At 30.2% G+C, this 20707-nt stretch overlaps 2 protein-coding genes across 2 annotated transcripts in view; both read right to left on the reverse strand.

Annotated features, from left to right (window-relative positions):
* LOC134727777 (uncharacterized) overlaps nucleotides 1-17200 on the reverse strand; it is a 281854-nt gene extending 264654 nt beyond the window's left edge. Inside the window, exon 1 of the mRNA XM_063592165.1 lies at nucleotides 16180-17200. Coding sequence (XP_063448235.1) covers nucleotides 16180-17200 — 1021 coding nt within the window. The remainder of the gene's footprint in view (nucleotides 1-16179) is intronic.
* Nucleotides 1-20707, reverse strand: part of LOC134727779 (uncharacterized) — a 437528-nt gene that overhangs the window by 21790 nt on the left and 395031 nt on the right. The gene's annotated exons all lie outside the window — the stretch shown is intronic.

Below are 20707 nucleotides of genomic sequence, written 5' to 3' on the forward strand. Positions count from 1 at the left end.
CCTATCAAACTAACTTAAGTAAAGGTAGTACAATACAAAGATTTTATGACTCCAACACCCAAGTTTTAAAATCCTGTAACTTTCTTAATAATGCTTGAAAATTTATAAAAGTGTCAGTTTTGGATAGCTAACAGATTACTCTTTCAAATGAATGCAATGTTTATATTAAGCAACAATTATGTAACCAATTATAATGTTAACTGTGTCTAAAATATTATTCACCAAATTTCCACATTCAAATGAAATTAGCTTCTGCATAGGTATCCCTAGAGGGTTGATTTTATTATATGTTGTTCCTATGGCCATTATCTACAAAAGGGTGTCTCAGATTTCAGATAGAATGTATAGACATATATGACATCAGACCCGGACTTCTCTTGAACTGAATTTTAATGTGCGTATTGTTATGCATTTACTTTTCTACATTTGTTAGAGGTATAGGGGGAGGGTTGAGATCTCACAAACATGTTTAACCCCGCCGCATTTTTGCGCCTGTCCCAAGTCAGGAGCCTCTGGCCTTTGTTAGTCTTGTATTTTTTTAATTTTAGTTTCTTGTGTACAATTTGGAAATTAGTATGGCGATCATTATCACTGAACTAGTATATATTTGTTTATGGACCAGCTGAAGGACGCCTCCGGGTGCGGGAATTTCTCGCTACATTGAAGACCTGTTGGTGACCTTCTGCTGTTGTTTTTTTATTTGGTCGGGTTGTTGTCTCTTTAACACATTCCCCATTTCCATTCTCAATTTTAGAGAACAAATTTTACACCTAATTAAACATTATCTTCTTTTATGTGGTTAGGATGTTTACACTAATTAGAGATTTATGAGAGAATGAAATACCATGCAGATAATCTGAGACACCCTTTTGAAGCCCATGATGTGTAGATTTTGATTTCGTTAAAATCTTCTGTATAGTTAAAGAGATGAGAGAGCTAAATTCATTCAAGTGAACTTACCCAGGTTTTGCCACTAATTACATAATAATTGATTACATAATTATTGCATAATAAAAATATTGCATTCATTTAAAAGATTATTCTATATCTATATCTATCTTTATATACATGTACCTCTTTTATTATTTTCTATGCATTTATAAGAAAGTTTCAGCTTTTCAAAGGTTAGTGATTGGAAGTAAAAAAATCTTTGTATTGTGCTACCTTAAGCATGTTAAGCAGAAAACTTAACATTGAAAATTGCTAGTTAATTCAAAGTTGGTGGAACTGACCTGGGGCAGGTCCTCGAAAAAGGGGGCCCCCGAAAAAGTCGTCAAACTGATATGCACTGATAGTAATGCCACTTCATTTAAAATATCACTGATCTATATATCACAAGAAGATGCTATCAAAACTAACTTAATAAGCAGAAAACTTAACATTGAAAATTCCTAATTAATTCAAAGTCACTGCACCATGACTTAGGGGGCAGAGCCTTAAAATAGTCGTCAAACTGATATGTACTGATAGTAATGAAACTTCTTAGTTGAAAATTATTATTATAAACAGTTTTTATCACAAATTATTTTCTTAGTCGACATTCATCATGTTCATTATTATATGCTTTTGATTACCAATCAAAGGATTTTAATAAAGGTAATCAAAGAAATAATTATCCAATTTTCAATTCTGCATACCAACTTGAAGATGTATTCCAAACCAACTATAAACATGATAAAAAAGGCTTTGTTCATGTTTCGTTAAGTTTCTCAACTAAAAATACATAAGCCCATAACTGTTAAAATCAAATTTGTAAAATGTATATCTAATTGATTCCAAAATAAGACTGACTCTAAATTTTTTTTATTAGAGAAAACGATAATTGTGATTATAATTTTTTCCTTTTTTGTTTATATCTATTTTCATATGCATGATATTATCAAGTTATCAACTGAGACATACCACATCTCCTTATTTTTATATAAAAAATATACAATGACACGTATAACATGACCCTTGCGAAAATAGTGCAGGATATCACAAGATATCCCCAGGATATCTCAGGATAATCTTAAGAAAAATCACAGGGCAATCTTGAGATATCCTGATCCTGAGATAGGGTTAAACATGGGACGGTATTGGAACAAGGATATTCCAGGGATATCCAGAGACAGTCCAGACCATAAATATCCTAGTAGAATTAGTTATCAAAGGTACCAGGATTAGAAAATCCTGTGATAATCCTGTGCTCAGGATTCCTCAGGTCCTGGTCTCAGGAAATTATCCTTATTACAGATTTTCTTGCATTGAGTAAGCCCTGGGATAATCCTGGTATATCCTGTGAATATCCTGACAATGTCCTCAGTTTGTCAGGATTATATTTGCTTGCATTTAGTTGGTCCTGTTATATCCTGAGAATATCCTGTGAATATCCTTAGAATGTCCTTACTTCAGGACCAATAAATGTCTTGCATGAATTCTATTTATAAGAAATTACAAAATATGAGTAAAATCCTTTTTTAATGCACATTTTTCTTCTATTGCAAATATTTTCTTAAATTAGTTTGAATCCATATTCCTTATTTTAAACAAGGGCAGATCCAGCCATTTCAAAAAGGGGTGTTCCCAACCCTGGATAATAAAAGGGGGTTCAACTATATGTCCCTATTCAAATGTATAGATTGTCCACAAAAAAAAACCAGAACCCTCCCCTGAATACACAACTGATAAGGTAGGTGTTTGCCCTGGTATCATTTTTAAATGCACATTTTTTTCTATTGCAAATATTTTCTTAAATTATTTTAAATCCATATTTACTTATTCTAATCAAGGACAGATCCAGCCATTTCAAAAAAGGGGGGTTCAAAACCCATGATAAAGGGGAATCCAGCTATATGTCCCTATCCAAATGCATTGATTATCAAAAAAAAATTAGAACCCTCCCCTGATTATGCCACTGATAAGATAGATGTTTGCCTTGGTACACAGGGGTTTGTTTAGTGAGTCGAACGAGGTTTTACTGTCAATGGCGGTCACTATCCTATTTAATGCAAGATATCAACCCCAATTAACTGTTTGAATTACGTTACATGTAGTAAATATCAATTTATTTATTTAAAGCAAGAATTGTAGTTGTATGAACAATAAGTACAAATGAGTATTTGTATTGGCCATGTTAAATAGCTTATCTCAAAGGCTGTTGAAGTTCAGATTAAAAAAAATGCCTTGTATTTAATGATTATTTAACTATCAAATTAGATTCTAGTACTAATAAGCAAACTTGTTGGTCATATTGAATTGCTTAATGCCCATATTGTTATCTTATGTTATCTTAAATTACCAATAACAAGAATGTGTCCAAAGTACACGGATGCCCCACTCGCACTATCCTTTTGCATGTTCCATGGACCGTGAAATTGGGTAATAATCTAATTTGGCATTAAAATTAGAAAGATTATACTATAGGGAACATATGTACTAAGTTTCAAGTTGATTGGAATTCAATTTCATCAAAAACTACCTTGACCCAAAACTTTAACCTGAAACTTCCACTTTCATTTTCTATGTTCAGTGGACCGTGAAATTGAAGTCAAAAGTCTTAGAAAGATCATATAAAAAGTAACATGTGTACTAAGTTTCAAGTTGATTAGACTTCAGCTTCATCAAAAACTACCTTGATCAAAAACTTTAACCTGAACGAACGGACGCACAGACGGACGAACGAACGGAGCCACAGACCAGAAAACATAATGCCCCTCTACTATTGTAGGTGGGGCATAAAAATGGTATGCCAGTGGAGGATCAAGGAGAGGATTCTGGGGGTTGGGGGGTTGGAACTCACCCTTTTTTAGCAAGATCAATGCATTTGAAAGGGTTTATAGTACATAGTTTGAACCCCACCCCTTTTTTAAAATGGCTGGATCTGCCGCAGTACCCACCCAATATTAAAACTAAAGTAACTATGCGTCAGATATAATAATATAAAAGGAAACATGTAAAGTTTCTGCTTCTTTCTGTAATATTTTGTTGTCTCTGTTCTTCCAAGTAGAATCGCTGAATAAATGTAACTGAAATCTCCACGGAATCTGTTTTACTATCAAAACTGGCAGCTGAGCTCCATTTTGATATTTAATCTTTCAATCCCCTAAAAGTATAAAAAAAAATCAACAAAGAATCAATTGTTCTAGATGTTTTAAAGCAATTAAATTCAATTGAATTGTTGTTGCCTGTTTATACACTACATTGGAAGCAAATTCATTTCAAAACCATCCCCCTTTTTATTCCCTGAAGATTAAAAAAACTGGCTACTTAAATTCAAACAATTCAAAAACTATAAATTTTAGGTAACTACCAATAATCATATGTGGAAACAATTATTCATTTTGTTTATATAATTAAAAATAAATTTTCAAATATGCTTTCAGACTTTCTGTTGTTGCAAAGAAACCATAACAAAAATCATAGTTCCTCACAAATTATATTTTATAATAATATACATATGTCTGTCATGTTAAATTAAATTTGTAATGCACTTATCTGAAATCTTTCTGCCTGGAAATGTCTTTTCCGTGTTTCCATCAGCGTAATCTCCATTTTGGTGACGTATTACCCAAGAGTGCACAAGTTTACGCCGACGTTGAATCTGTGACAATCTCGCCCCAGATAATATCGACCAGAAGTTGATCTGTGTCGTAACGGAAGTATGAAAATAAATCAAGGGTGTCGCAAACAAATATTTATTAATATGCAGTTTTATTAAGTATAATAAAAAAATAATCTTTAGTTTAAACGGCACATGGTGCATGTGAATAAACAAGTGGACTCACTTGGAAGGTATTTTTAGGGTCGAACTGTTCATTACAATTAAAACCACGAGGTCAAGGTATGTTTACATTGTACATACGTTGAGAAACGTCTGTCGTTGGGCGTATCTATCATTGATCTGATATTTTTCTAAGTTATTTATATGCCGGACGACAATTAATAGAAAGGCACATATGTGAACTTGGAGAAAATTAGAATTTACATCTTTAGGGAAAGGAAGAGTAAAAAAAACTTCTTGCAGCAAACCAGTAACGGCAGTGACAGTCCCACACGCAGTGTTACCAGTTTTAAAACAATAAAATGTACCACCGGTATTGTAAATAAAACCAAACACTTTGCATATATACGGCAATGACTAAATTATGTGTTTTTCAACACTTCCAAAATAGTTCGGAATGTGATTTATTATTGATGTGTCATTTAAATTATAATCTTAACCTGCTTAGGCTAATAGACCAATGATTACTCTGAAGTAAATTGGCTGTTATGATAGACAAGCTCTGGAGTTTCTCGGACACCCTGCTGTTTTTATTGCAAAAATCTATTTTGGAAAACTGTCCTCGTTTTGCTTCCATGAACAGGAAGAAAAGCAGTAACTCTGTAAATAAGTTAACTGTTAAAATATGTTTAATATCTTTAATTAACACCAATAATCTTTGCACTATGCCATTAATAACTTGTGTATTTCAAAAATGTTTGACAAAATAGTTTTAGTTTCTTCCCACTAATGACTATTCTCTAACCCTACACAAATCCTGGCTAAAACACTATTTTCATGTGAATATATATATTTACTTTTTTTAACAAACAACAGATAATGTTTATCCCAAAGATTTTCTTTCTTATTTAGTTGAATTTGTGATATAGATATTATTTCTTAAGTCTCAATACCAGGAATCATCCAGGACTTTATTTTTTTTTTTGCATTCAGAAAGAATTTGTAAAGTATCTGAAAGTTGGATGAATGTTGAAGGAAAAGTCCTGACATATCCTGGTCTATATTATATTTATTTTTTAAAGTCTTGAGATATCCTGAGAATTCCCCTAGTTTAAAGCTGCTTGATTTGAAAGTCCTGACATTTCCTGAAATTCTCCCATTATTTTTTTCCCTAGAAAAAGGGCTAAATGCTTTACAGGACATTTTCAGGATATCCCAGGATAATCTTGAGATATCCTGATTAAAAAAAATGTCAGGATTTATTTCTGCAAGGGGAGTTATGTCCTGCGACTTTCTGTCCTACAGTTTGCATACCTGCCAACTGTCAGTATTTGCGGGGGATTCCCCAAATAAAAGTTCCTCAACAGAAATTTTGAAAGAGAAATTTAAAAAAATGATTTTGTCCACAATTTAAAACAAAACAATCAGTTTACAATGGCTATAGCAATGTATAGGTTTATTAAAGTAAGAATAAGCAAATTAACAACATTAAAATGAATTTGAAATATAAAAAAGAAGATGTGGTATGATTGCCAATGAGACAACTATCCACAAAAGACCAAAATGACACAGACATTAACAACTATAGGTCACCGTAAGGCCTTCAACAATGAGCAAAGCCCATGCCTCATAGTCAGCTATAAAATGCCCTTGAAAGACTCTTTAAAGGTTTTGTAGAACTATGAGAGCCATCTTGCACATAAAACCCCCATGGTCATTTTGAAATGTTGGCAGTTTTTGGCTGTTGCAAGAATTCTTTTCTTCTGTAAAAATTGTGTTCATTGAGGAAACAAGGTATGACAAATATAAGCTAGCATCTGAAACAATACTATTAATAGGTCCATATCAGAATTCAGTCAGAATTAATTTAGATAGACCTGCACAACCGAAATGTACTAAAAATAGATTGCTGACGTAGCATGGGCATGCTCTTGTTATGATGTGGCCAATTAAATATGTAGAATAGAACTGCTTTTGTGTTCATCGCCTCACATCAATCCGAAACAGCACCCCCGCCTTTTTCATGTTTTTAATAAACCCTTACCATTTATAAGATACAAATTTAAAGTTATTTATATTTTATTGCACATTGTGAATTTAATCTTTTTCAAAACATATAAACTCATGTAGTGTTAAGTAACCATTCAACTTCCTGTGTACTGGTGTACATGGTGTACAAGGTTCCAATATAAACTCATCAGAGCATGTTTTGATTTACTTGGTAATCAAATAATTCATACCAAATATACATCCCATACTATGAAATGAAAATTTTACCATTTTAGCATTATGTTTTATGTGTATAAACTCATGGTACAAAGGACGTTCCACTCCATGTCTTCAATTATGTCTGATGTATCCCGCCTTTTCTACCAAGGGATCAATAGACGCAGGGGAGTGAAACGTAGCCTATGCTTATCAATTTTTCTGCAGGTAAAAACCGTAAAAATATTTTGCAGAAAGCATTATTTATAAGGATGTTCGCTCACGGGGGGTCTCAACATGGGATTTTGGGTACAGGTGTGCAGCTGGGAATTTAAAAACACCCCCCATTCATATATTGAATAATTGTGAAATCCCTACCTATACATATATTTCACAGCGAAATCATAGCCCATTCATATATTCATGGCCCATTGATATATCACAATCGGTCAATTACTACCTATTGAGATATTTCCTCGGTAAAATTGCACCCATTGATATATTTGACGGATCAAAAAAGGGACCCATTCCAGCGGCACATATGTGCTGCCTCGTCTACCTTGTTTAAAGAAACTTTAAACCACAACAAGAAGGTAAAAAGCTTATTTAGTTTTATTCAATTTGAGCTTCTTTTCCTTAACATGCTAACAATATGGCAAGCCAAAGTGGACAAAAAGAGCTATTTTCTAATATTAGAAAAGGATTTTCTAATATTAGAAAATCATTTTCTAATATAAGAAAATCATTTTCTAATATTAGAAAATCATTTTCTAATATTAAAAAATCATTTTCTAATATTAAAAAAGAAAAAATCTATTTATTAATATTAGAAAATGATTTCTTAATATTAGAAAATGCTTTTTTAATATTAAAAAATCATTTCTTAATATTAGAAAAACCTTTTCTAATATTAGAAAATCATTTTTTAATATTAGAAATTCATTTTCTAATATTAGAAAATCAAAAGTAATTTCTTATATTAGAAATTCATTTTCTTATATTAATAAATGATTTTTTAATATTAGAAAATCATTTTCTAATATTAGAAAATCATTTTTTAATATTAGAAAATCATTTTCTAATATAAGAAAATGCTTTTTTAATATTAAAAAATCATTTCTTAATATTAGAAAATCATTTTCTAATATAAGAAAATCATTTTTCAATATTAGAAATTCATTTTCTAATATTAGAAAATCAAAAGTTATTTCTTATATTAGAAAATCAAAAGTTATTTCTTATATTAGAAATTCATTTTCTAATATTAATAAATCATTTTCTAATATTAGAAAATCATTTTCTAATATTAGAAATTCATTTTCTAATATTAGAAAATCAAAAGTAATTTCTTATATTAGAAATTCATTTTCTAATATTAATAAATCATTTTCTAATATTAGAAAATCATTTTTTAATATTAGAAAATCATTTTCTAATATTAGAAAATCATTTTCTAATATTAGAAAATCATTTTCTAATATTAAAAAATAAGGTACATTTGTACTTTTTAATATTAGAAAATCATTTTCTAATATCAAAAAATGGTTTTCTAATATTAAAAAATGATTTTCTAATATTAAAAAAGGATTTTCTAATATTAAAAAAGGATTTTCTAATATTAAGAAATGATTTTTTAATATTAGAAAATGATATTAGAAAATGATTTTCTAATATTAGAAAATGATTTTTTAAATTTTTTAATATTAGAAAATGATTTTTTAATATTAGAAAATAGCTCTTTTTGTCCACTTTGGCTTGCCATACTTATGTATATACCTTTAAATAGGAAGAGACCCCCCCCCCCCCCCCCCCCGTGTGTTCGCTACTCTGTTTCAGAGACTGTTATAAATTGATAGTATATAAATAAACATTGATAAAGGAACTAAAAACGCAGAAAAAAATGAAAGCCCCCGTGTGCATAATATCCAACTAAGTAAGACATCACGTGACTTTTTTGACGTATAATAGCCGCCATTTTGTATTATATTTCCCCACATAAAATGCATATATGCTTCAATAAAGTTTAATTTTCTCATAAACCTGATCCGTTATCTTACTTTTGCAAATTAATCCTTGATATTCAAACATATTCCTATCAAACAATGTTGGTCCTAACAGTTTAATTTTTGATTAAATTCGATCAAATCTGAATCGTAAAACATTCACTTTTTCTCGTCATTTCTCCGTTGGCTCAATGCTAAATTACCGATACCCATGTCTACTTGTACAACAAATAAAGAAATTTTGTAAATAAAAAACAAACTTTGCAAATTGATTAATTGTATTCAAACATATAGCTGGCGAATAATACTACTTAAATAGTTTAATTTCATGGCAAATTTGGTCAAACATCGATTTAAAAAAGGGAATTTACCGGTATTTTTCAAAATGGCGTCTAATGTATCATATGGAAATGTTGCATCAAATCAAGGATTTCTATAGTAAGACTTTTCTAGATTTTATTTAATTTTTCATAAAGAATCTCTGATTTCTCTGTTATTTTCCTTAAGGGATATCTCGATATCATTGATTTCAAAATTTCTTAATACAAAAAAATTCTTTTAAGTGTGACACGGGAACATTTATTTTGACAGATACTGTTACCAGAAAATAGTAATAAAAAAATGTCTCTTCTTTTTTAAAGGTGTTTTTCCTGTTTTCTGTATATTTTATTTATCTTCAGAAATATATTTATACATTCCTTTTAGAGCCAAAAAAAAATGTTTTCATCCTAAGGGAAAAAAAACAATGCCCAATTATAATAGATAAATATTCTATACCTTTAAAAATTCATTCCTTGACCGAACAGGTGAAAACTTACTTGGGTTATAATTTTACATCATAATATATTGTCAGGTAGACGTGCAAACCAAAAGCAACCAGGTGACATTAAACATACTGTGTATACATGTATTACCAGAGTTTAAATTTTGTGATATACAAATGTATTCATAAATGTACAAATAAATATCTTCTCTTTCCCGTGTCAAATCAGAAGAAGTATGTTTCAAAATAAACTTTAGGAAAATATGAATATTATGAAAATTTCTTTAAAAAAATATTTTTTGCTTAAAAGACATTCAAATCTTATATGTTTCCATAATTATTTCAAAGAAATATTCTGATTCAAATTTTAATTTAAATGAATTTCATTGCATATGATTTTATTGTTGTTTATTTTTTAATTCAATATTTAAAGCTAAATCCAGGCAATAAATCGATATAAAGTTTTTTTTTTTTTAAAGTTTTCATGTTTTATTGATAGTTTTTCACATTTGTTATTTGATACATCAAATACCGGTACCTTATCCCGGCCTCGTTAACCGTTAGTAGTATATAATAAATTTTGTTAGTATTTGTTAGTTTAATTTGTGTTTGAAACATACATTTTTTAATTAATAATATAATCTGACTGATTGTTAGTCAATTACAAATAGAAAAAAAAATACAATATAAGCATATATAATTGCAAATCATTCACATTTATAATTACGTAATTTTGTACCGTATTTGACCCTTACTTTAACATCCTTATTAAATACAATCTACCTGACACATATTGCTCGTTTAGAAAAATCGTGCAGATGTCTTAATGTGATCAGATAATCGTAACTTGACGTGATTGAGGGATAATATACTTCACGTGTTAATCTTTTCGCTTTTGGATTATTATCAAAAGGTGAGATATTTTATATTTATTATTATAGAAATATGAATTTATTATCTTTGTACATAATCTGTACCTTATTGTGTTTTGATTTAAGTTTTAGAATAGGTGTAATTTAAGGGTTTTCCTTTACGGCCGCTGATGTGTCGATTTTTATATTTTATAATCTAACAGTTTAAAGAATTTTTTGAAACTTGCGAATTAAATTACTTTTACTTTTTTTTACACATCTGTTAACTTCAAAATATAATTCAAATTCTTTTTTAAAGATATTGTATATGTCGGCGGATTTTGTTCTTTGCTCCGACGTGTAAAATGATTTGTAAATTGAGAAACCTATCAACGTTATAATAAGATTTATGTCATTATAATGTCGGTCTCCTATTTTATATCCAAAGACTATATCTATTAAGTTTATTTTCTTACAGAAGTTTATGATATTCATTTTTTCTGTTATTTTATTCCACAAATCTTTTAAAAATTTACAGTCGATAAAAAAATGTTGATAATTGTCTGTGCATTTGCATAAAGTACACTCTGACGTATTATATATTTTCCATTTACAAAGATTTTCTGTGTTCGGCAATATATAGCTAAATAATTTCCATTTATATACTTTAAGTTTGTTTGTGTATATTTCTTTGTTTGTAAATGATAAGGAGTGTTTAATTTGTAATGGTTTTACGCCTAATAATTTTTGCCATTTTATTAATCCAATGTTTGGAGTTATTTTGTTTTTTAAAAAATATTGATATACGGTTTTGTTATCTAGATCTGCTAAATTTATTTCTGTTTCACTCATTCTGATTATTTTTTCGTTGATATTAACGCGGGTTTTAACAGATTTATTTGTTTTCAGGATATCTATCCAACATTTTGGAATAGCTTTTTTTAATATTGATAGTTCGGCTATCCAGTTGTGTTTTATTTCTAACTTACGCAGTATTGTCTTTTCGTTGATTTGACCGTTTTCGTCAATAATTTCATTTATATAGATTATATTGCTTCCGATCCAATTGAGCATCAATAATGATTTATTTTTTATTTTTATGTTTTTATTACCCCATATAATTTCTTTGCGTATTTCTCTAAAGTTAGTGGGTGATTTAGTTTGACCTCCACCTTTCCGTATCCAACATTTTACAATATCCAGATAAAATTCTGGTAGTTCAGTTGTTATTTTAAGTAGTTTTAAATTTTTAAGTTCTAAATTCATTTTGAAGATAAGGAAGTTTTTCCCGTATTTATAAAAAAAGAATCTCGGAATAATTGACCAATTTTCATGTTTTGACTCCATTAGTCTTGATACCCATTTAATTTTAAGTGTGTTGAAGTAGCTGTCGATATCTATCATATTAAGTCCTCCCGTATTGTAATCTGCTATGAGAGTTGACCTTTTTAATTTATCTTGTTTGCCGTTCCAGATGAAATTAAAAATTTCTTTTTCTAGATTGTCGCTATACAGTTTATTTATGACTGTCATACTTGCTAAGTATGTAAATTGTGGGATGATAAGTGATTTGATAATAAGAATTTTACCGATGATCGTAAGATGTCTTTTTTCCCAAGATTTCATGAGTTTTTTTGCTTTTTCAAACTTATTTTCCCAATTTAGTTTTGCGCATTCTGCTTTATTTGTGCCGAAATACAACCCCAACACTTTAACGGGTTTATCTGTGAATTTTATATTATCTACCTTATCTTTACAATTTTTTAGTTTTCCTATCCAAATTCCTTCCGTTTTGTTTTTATTTAATTTAAGACCAGAAAATGTGCCAAATATTTCAATGACGTTTAATGCTGCTATAATTTCATTTTTTGATTTAAGAAAAAGAGTGGTATCATCTGCTAACTGGGAAATTTTTAAATTATGTTTTGAATGGTCAAGTTTGATTTCAAAACCTTTAATGTTATAATCATTCCTTAATTTACATGCCATAATTTCAACTGCGATCACAAAGATCATGGAAGAGCAGGGGCATCCTTGACGCACCCCCCTTTTTAGACTAATTGGTGCAGAAATCCATCCATTATTGAACACTGAGCTATTTATATCAGAATATAACGTCTTGATCCAGTTAATAAATGAACTATTAAAGCCGAAATGTTCGAGAGTTTGGTACATAAAGGTCCATTTTAAAGTATCAAATGCTTTTGAAAAGTCTAGAAACAAAATTGCACCTTCAACATTAAATTTGTCGGCGTAATCTATGATGTCTTGTATTTGTCTGAGATTGAAGCCAATATATCGTTTTTTTATATATCCTGTTTGGTCTGCATTTATTATCAAATTTAGTACATTTTTTATTCTTTGAGCTAATGTGTAAGATAGTATTTTATAGTCCGAGTTTAATAAGGAGATTGGCCTATAATTTGAAAGATCTAGTGGATCATTCTTTTTGTATATAAGATTAAGAATACTTTGTCTTTGAGAAAATGGTAGCTTTTGCCTGTCGTAACTTGTATTAAAGATGTTAACAAGGATTGGACCTAATGATTGCCAAAACTTTTTATAGAAATTTGTTGAGATACCATCTTTACCTGGGCTTTTATTGGGTTTTAAATTGTTTACTGCTAGTGTTAGTTCATCTATTGTAACATATCCATCGCACTTCTGACTTTCATTTTTTGATAATTTATTTTTTACTTCAGTACTGTTAATATATTCCCATGATTGGGCTATGTTTTCGTTTTCTTTTGAATATAGTTTTTCGTAAAATTTCTTTTCAATTTGAAGTATTTCACTTTGATCTGTAACAATATTTCCTTGGTCGTCTTTTAGTTTTATTATTGTTTTTTTTATTTGTTTATTTTTTTCTAGGCCTAAAAAGTAAGCTGTATTTTTTTCGCCTTTTTCTACCCAATCTTGTTTAGACCTTAATTGGGCGCCCTTAGCTTTATATTTATAATGTGTTTCTAGCTGATTTTCAATTTGATTTATTTTTTGCAAAATATCATTATTTTCATTTTTTTGGTATTTTTCAGTTAAGAGTGTTAATTTTTTTTCCATTTGCTTTATTTCGTTATTTTTATTGTAAGCTCTACTTTTGCAATAATTTATTGTAAATAATTTAATATCAAGTTTAATCGCGTCCCAAAGAAGATGCACATCCGTAGTTGTGTCTTGCATGATAGTTTTATATTTTGCAATTATTGTTTCTATTTCTTTACAATATTCATTTTCTTCTAAAATAGAATTATTTTGGACCTTTACTTTCGGCCGTTACGCTTTGTAATTTAAGAGATACGCCTTGGTGGTCTGTGCTTTTTATTAATGCGGGTCTTATATCGCTTGATTTTGTATTGAGCACAAAATCTTTATTAATTAAAAAGTAATCAATTCGACTTGCTTGACTGAAGTTTTGTCTTTTCCAGGTAAACTGTACTTTTTTCGGATTTAAATATCTCCATATATCGATTAGATTGTGTGTTTTAATTAAAGATTTTAAACTGTTTACTGGTTTTATATTTTTTCGTTTTCCATTAGTAAGTTTTCTATCTAAGTTTGACAATGCATCGTTCATGTCGCCGCCTAGTATTACTGTTCCAATTGCATAATTACTTATGAAATCAGACAGATTTTTAAAGAACTTGTTTCTTTCCGTTTCTATGTTTGGTGCATATATGTTAATGAGCGAATAAATTATGTTTTCTATTTCTATATTTAACATTAGTATTCTACCGTCTTTGTCTTTGTTTTCATTAATTACTTTACATTCTAACTTATTATCAATTATAATGGCTACCCCTCTACTTTGGGTTGTACCATGACTAAAATAGATAACGTTGCTAGTTTCAGTATATAATTTTTTTTCAAGATTTTCATCAAAGTGACTCTCTTGTATAAAAGTTATAAGACTTTTTTGATTGTTTATCCATTGATAAAATCTTGTCCTTTTCTCTTTATCTCTGAGTCCTTTAACATTTAGCGTACATATATGGATGTCTTTTATCATATTGATTGATTTTAAATTTGTTATTTATTTTATTCAAAGTACGCTTGATTGACTCGTAACTACTTTCTTTGTTGATAATTTCTAAAGGTGTAACACGTGACAGCCTGGTGGTAAAGTTGTTTAAAACTGTTGGGTTACTTTTAGTACCATTCATTAAAATTTCAAAGTTGTTTATTATTTTGATTCTAATCATAGGTGGTTTGTGCATTCTTTCTTTTTTGAGTGCACTTTTAATTTCAAAAAGTGAAGATAAAAATAGGCATTGTTTTGTCTCCACACCTAAACAGTTGTTGTTTATATAAATATATTTTTCTGGGACTTTCAATTTTTTATTTTTTATTATATTAGCTTTTTTCCCAAAAGTGCCTAGTTTAGTTAAAGTTTCCGCTAGCCGTATGTGATCGTTTGGCATGTTTGTTCTAACTTTAAATATAAGCTTTAAGATGTTTTCTGATCTTATGCATGTTATAAGGTGTTTACATATTATACAATGTATACAATAAAGAAATACGAGTACATGACAGTAGCGCAAGCATGCAAACCATGTGCGTACAATGATGGTAACATACAAACTGTAACACATGTATGATAAAAACAGAGAATACCTATACGTTGTTAGACAGTCTTTTGGTATCTCTGTTGTGTTCTCGTAACAAATAGTATACAACAAATTACATATTAACCAATGTATATATAGCTGTGAGTCTTTACATTGCGTTATTGTAATATAACAAGTTCTATAACACAAAGTCATTCGTTTACTACATGATTTCCTTGCTGTATTACGTAACTTGTGTTTGTGTATCTGAAAACATCTATTTACAAACAGTATCATCATGTACGAATAATATGAAATTTTATTTATGTAAATATGTATTACTTTATTTAATTTTATTGATTTATTTTTAGGTTTATTAGATAAGATTTGACAGTCGGTACTTGTCAGAACAGATAATGTAAGTATTACTGTTGTTATCTTTTCTTTTAATATTTTTTGATGCGATCTGGTTGCATTATATCTGTTGTTAATAAAGTTTGAATTGTTACTAAAAATAGAAATGGGAAAGTCCATTTTTGAAAATGTATTTGATTTTATACATTTCTTACAAGTAAGTTTGTTGATAAAATACAAATGTACTAGTATCATCATCACTGTTGAATACTTCAGATAGCATTTGATTTTATGTTGATACTGAATGTATGACATATAGATTTCATTTGTGTTATCACTCTTTTGTAATAAAGGAAAACTAAGTATGGAAAAGATTATATACATTATATACAATGACATCATTTTTTTTAATTTTTTTTGTATTAAGATAAAAGATATAATTAAAGTTTTCGATTAAGTCTTTGCAGCCTGTTTTCCTTGTCTTGGCTTGGTAGAGTTGGTGGTGTTCTTCCTTTTAGATTTTCTTGTCTTCTATTTGGAGTGGTAAATCTGTTTATGTCCAATTGTTTCTGACTTGTTTGTTTACCTGAATTGTTGGTTTTTGAGACTGCACTATGCGAAAGGCTTTCATTTTTTTCTGGTATGTTTTTCTTTTTTCTTTCTTTTTTCTTCTCTGGGGTAGGATTTTGTTTGTCATCTGTGGCAACTGTTATGTTCTGGTCCAAAATAGCACTTAATTGAATTGAAAGATCTGTACATCCATCTGTTTTGTCCACTTCTTGATTGTGTTGATGTGTGATATCTTCTATGTGTTCTTTTTGTGTTGTTTCTTGCATTATGTTGTCAGGTTCTGTTATTTGATTGTCCTTCTCTTGTTGGTCTTTTGTTTCTTTTTGTCTCATATTTTCAAAAAATGTTGGACAGTTTATTAATTTGTGACCTGACTTGTTGCAGCCTCTACACATCCATTCATTGGGACAGTCACTTGTAAAGTGGCCATGTTGGAGGCATTTACTGCAGATGAAATGAGTGTTTATGTCTATTTGACCAAAGTGTGAGACTCTAGCAAGATATTTTCCAAATTGCATAGTTTTTGGCAGTTGTTCCTCAAATTTCTCACAGAAAACCACTCTGTCTCCTGTTTCACAATCTGTCATTTGATTATCTACTCTTAATCTGTCTCTGTTTATGGATATAACTTTGATATTTCTCTTCTCTAATTCTCTTTGTATCTGTCCATCATCTGCAGATAATGGCACATTCTTTACTCTAACTTTTTTTAAATTGCTTTTATAGTTGGGGTTGTTTGGGTTATGTGGAAGGAGGGGGATGGTCTTTCCTCTGAGGACTACTCCTTCACTTAGGAGTTTAAGCCTGTCTTCTTCTGCGTCTAAATATAACCTCCACATTCTTCCTATTCTCTGAATTCCTTTTATATGTTCTCTTTTTATTGACATTGACATTCCTCTGAATATTTCTAAGTGGGTGAGCCAAAGTTCTTTGGGTGGGTTTGAGGCTCCAAAAACGTCTGTTTCTTTGATAAATATAGGTTTGACACCGTTTGTATCATTTGTTTTTGTTCCGTTTGTATCTGTATTGATTGTAAGGTTACCAGCAGTTACTTTTGCATATGTTGGCGCCATATTGTTTACGTTTTCTGTCGAGTCAGATACATTTCGACTCGGTTTTAAGTGTTTATCATCGTAATATGGGTTGATTTGCATTGATTGTCTGCTGCCTATGTCACTTTCCCATTCATTTTCCCAGTCTTTAGACATTTTGTTGTTTTTTTTAGCATAAAAAATCAATATTTATATGAGAGTTCTCACCACGAGAGACCTTGGTATCAGGGGCGATAATCGATATAAAGTTTAACTTGTGTAAAAATCGAGTTATTGTATACATTCCAACAGAGACGTATAATACGATTGATCTGGTTTTTTAAAACAATATTGTATACCCGATAATATCTATCGACAGAGTTATAGGTCCTGAATAGGACTGGTATAGTTGGGTATGCTTGTTCTCGACATATTTAAATTGTTTAAGCCATTGAAAATTTGGTGGGAAATAAATAAGTAAGTATATACATTTATCTTACCTCCTCTACATTTCTAGGAATATGATTGGCTAAAGGCGTCCTTGTGGAGACCGTGTATAATTCATATTCGGTAAGTAAGGAGGCGTGGCTTAATTCATACACGGTTAGTAGTGGAGTGACGTCCCTTTATATTCCTTATTAGGTAGTAGAGAGGCGGTGCTTATTTCATACTCGGTTAGTAATTGTGTTACGCCATTTTACAGAAACAAAACGGTACTGAGAAAATATCGTAAAGGTTTCAATAGATGAAGATATTTATGATTAAAATTGAAATAAATTAATAAAACACATTTCAACCTAACAAGTTGTTAATGTTGGTATCTGTTTTAGTAGGATCAATGTAAGTAATTTCTTAATAATTCAAACAGTATTAAAGATTTGCTCATTTTGATAGGTCACTAGTCTCAATTTAACATGTTATTTACGATAGTCGGTAATATAAATTCGTGTAGTGTTAAGTGACGTAATACGGTATAAACGGGGTCAGTAAATTCCATATGAGGATTCGAGCTTCGCTCTCATCCAATACGGAATTTACTGACCCCATATATACCGTATTTGGTCTTTAGCACACTATGTAACTAATAATATTAAAGATGAGCATCTCTTCAGATGATATCTGCATCAAATGTGTCTTTTACAATGTAGACACAACTATTTCAAATTGTATTGCATCGTCCTGAAATATTTGCCACTGGACGTTAATCAACCGTCAATCAATCAATTCAAATTTTATTTCAACATCACTCTTTTCAAAATATAATTTGTGGAGCACCTTTTTTATTCATGCATGGATACATCGGTGACATCACCATTGTGTAGTTTAGTAGGGAAAAGTTGAAGATTCAATTTTGAAAAGCTTAAAGTGCACCTAGTTAGGACGAAATAAAGTTAACTCGGTCGAATGTTATATTGAATTATTAGGAAATTTACGACAGGGAGAATGAAAATAAAATACCAAACACCGTTCCGATCCCGTTACATTTTTTTGTTCAATACCTCTGAATAAAAATATCGTTATTCTGTATTCAGTAACGCCACACGTGTTTTGTCAAATTCTAAGCGTATCGGTCAACTTTGAAGCAATGTATCTAAACACAATGATGGTGACAATCTGATGTGTTTCTACACATTCATGGATTCAGTATACAATCCTGGATATCATGTTAGTTTTTAGTCTCTCTTCGTATATAAGCACAAAGCGATCCATTGGAAAATCTGAAAACAACTAAGTTAAAAAAAAAAATGCATTTTCCCTATATATCTATATAAATTTGTCGCCAAAATTGACATTTTCTTGTAAAAATTACAAAAAAACAAAAATGGTGACCCGCATTTTTGATTTCATATTCTTATGTAACTCGATTCAAAGTACCAGAGTGCCAAAATTATTCAGTTGAATTATATGAAAATTATCAATTTGAAAACGAATAACAGTTAATATAAGAATATCAGTATTTAAACGTGAAAATAACATGGATGGGTGTATAAGTTTTTTTTATGTCAAGTGACAAATATTTCATGTATTAGGACGAGAAGGTGAGTTAATTTGATATCAATATGAATATTGATTTTGCATGATCGATACGTTGGGCAGGATTTGAAACGTGAAAATTCATAAGGCAACTGTGGTCAACTATGGTAAGCTGACAAGAGCCTTCAGAAAGCCGAGCCTTCTCATGTTTTTTTTTTTATTTTTTGATTACTTGAGCGTTTTAATAATGATTATTTGATTACCAGACCAAAAATGTCGAAGTGAAATGTAAAGAGTGGAAAAGTCAAAACTGTCAACCGAATCAAAAGGACTATCAAAAGCACACAATTTACCTAAACCATCTAAATATTTGTTTACACTCCAAAATGGTTAATTTCACTATTTTCATATGATTTATTACAAAAATAATTATCAGTTCTTTGATAGTAGTTTTTGAAGAACTGTTAAATGTTAACGGCACTAAAATTCTAGTAGTAGAACACTAACTAGAGGCCAAGATGAAACGATATTATACGAGCTTTTTGTTGTTGTGTAGTTTAGGTAGCCAATATATAGTGGGGACCTTCAAATGTTCAGAAGAGGCCTAAGCTGATCTGTGGTTGTGACATGAATATTTACTATATGACTCTTTGTGGAGCGTACGGCCTAGAATGTAGTTGACTGTATAATTTAATTCTTAATTTCCGTGTGGCATTTACGTCATGCATTGTATCACCACATTGGTGGCTGCTTTGTCGGCCGGTACGAACACAAAACGCTCCTGATTACTTGCATTTTGTTTTCAATCCTAGAGATGGACGTATTACTGATTCTTTTATGTGTTTCTAAATTATTTTTTGAAATGTGATATATGCGAATACCAACAATATTGAGACATTTATTCAGTACCCTTCCAGAGCACCTGAGATCACCCGTAGTTTTTGGTGGGGTTCGTGTTGTTTATTCTTAAGTTTTCTATGTTGTGTCATGTGTACTATTGTTTTTCTGTTGGTCTTTTTCATTTTTAGCCATGGCGTTGTCAGTTTGTTTTAGATTTATGAGTTTGACTGTCCCTTTGGTATCTTTCGTCCCTCTTTTATTCAAATATGAATTAAGTGACTTTTTGTCAGATTTCTCCCATTTACACATTGTTTACCATAGGATGAAAGAGCAACTATAAATTGTCAACACTCTTCTCAATTTATTTTCTACGTTGGATGATATTCAACATTTTAAACAAAAATATTAATCCTTTGAGAGTGGAAAGTAACCAAGACCATATGAAATACTATGTTTAAGTCTGTGGTATTCCCATGATACATAAGCACATCTTGACATTTTAAACTTGCACATAGAAAAGAAAAGATAAAAGGTATGCAAAAAGTAGAATAACAAAATACCGAACTCCAAGGAAAATTCAAAACGGAAAGTCCCTTAACAATTGGCAAAATCAAAATCAAACGAATGGAAAACAACTGATATATATTCCTGAATTGGTACATACATTTTCCTAGTCAGAAACTGGTGGATTGAACCTGATATTACAGCTAACTAAACCTCTCGCTTATATGACAGTCGCCTACAATTCCTTGTATTGACAATAATGTGTGACCAAAGCACAGACAATAATAGGTAAAAATGTCCAAAATTAAATATACATGTATAGCAGTCAATATTGTGTTATAATCTTAATTGCTATTAAAACAAACA

Source organism: Mytilus trossulus, chromosome 8 (genome assembly GCF_036588685.1).
Source record: "Mytilus trossulus isolate FHL-02 chromosome 8, PNRI_Mtr1.1.1.hap1, whole genome shotgun sequence".
Taxonomy (NCBI): Eukaryota; Metazoa; Mollusca; class Bivalvia; order Mytilida; family Mytilidae; genus Mytilus; species Mytilus trossulus.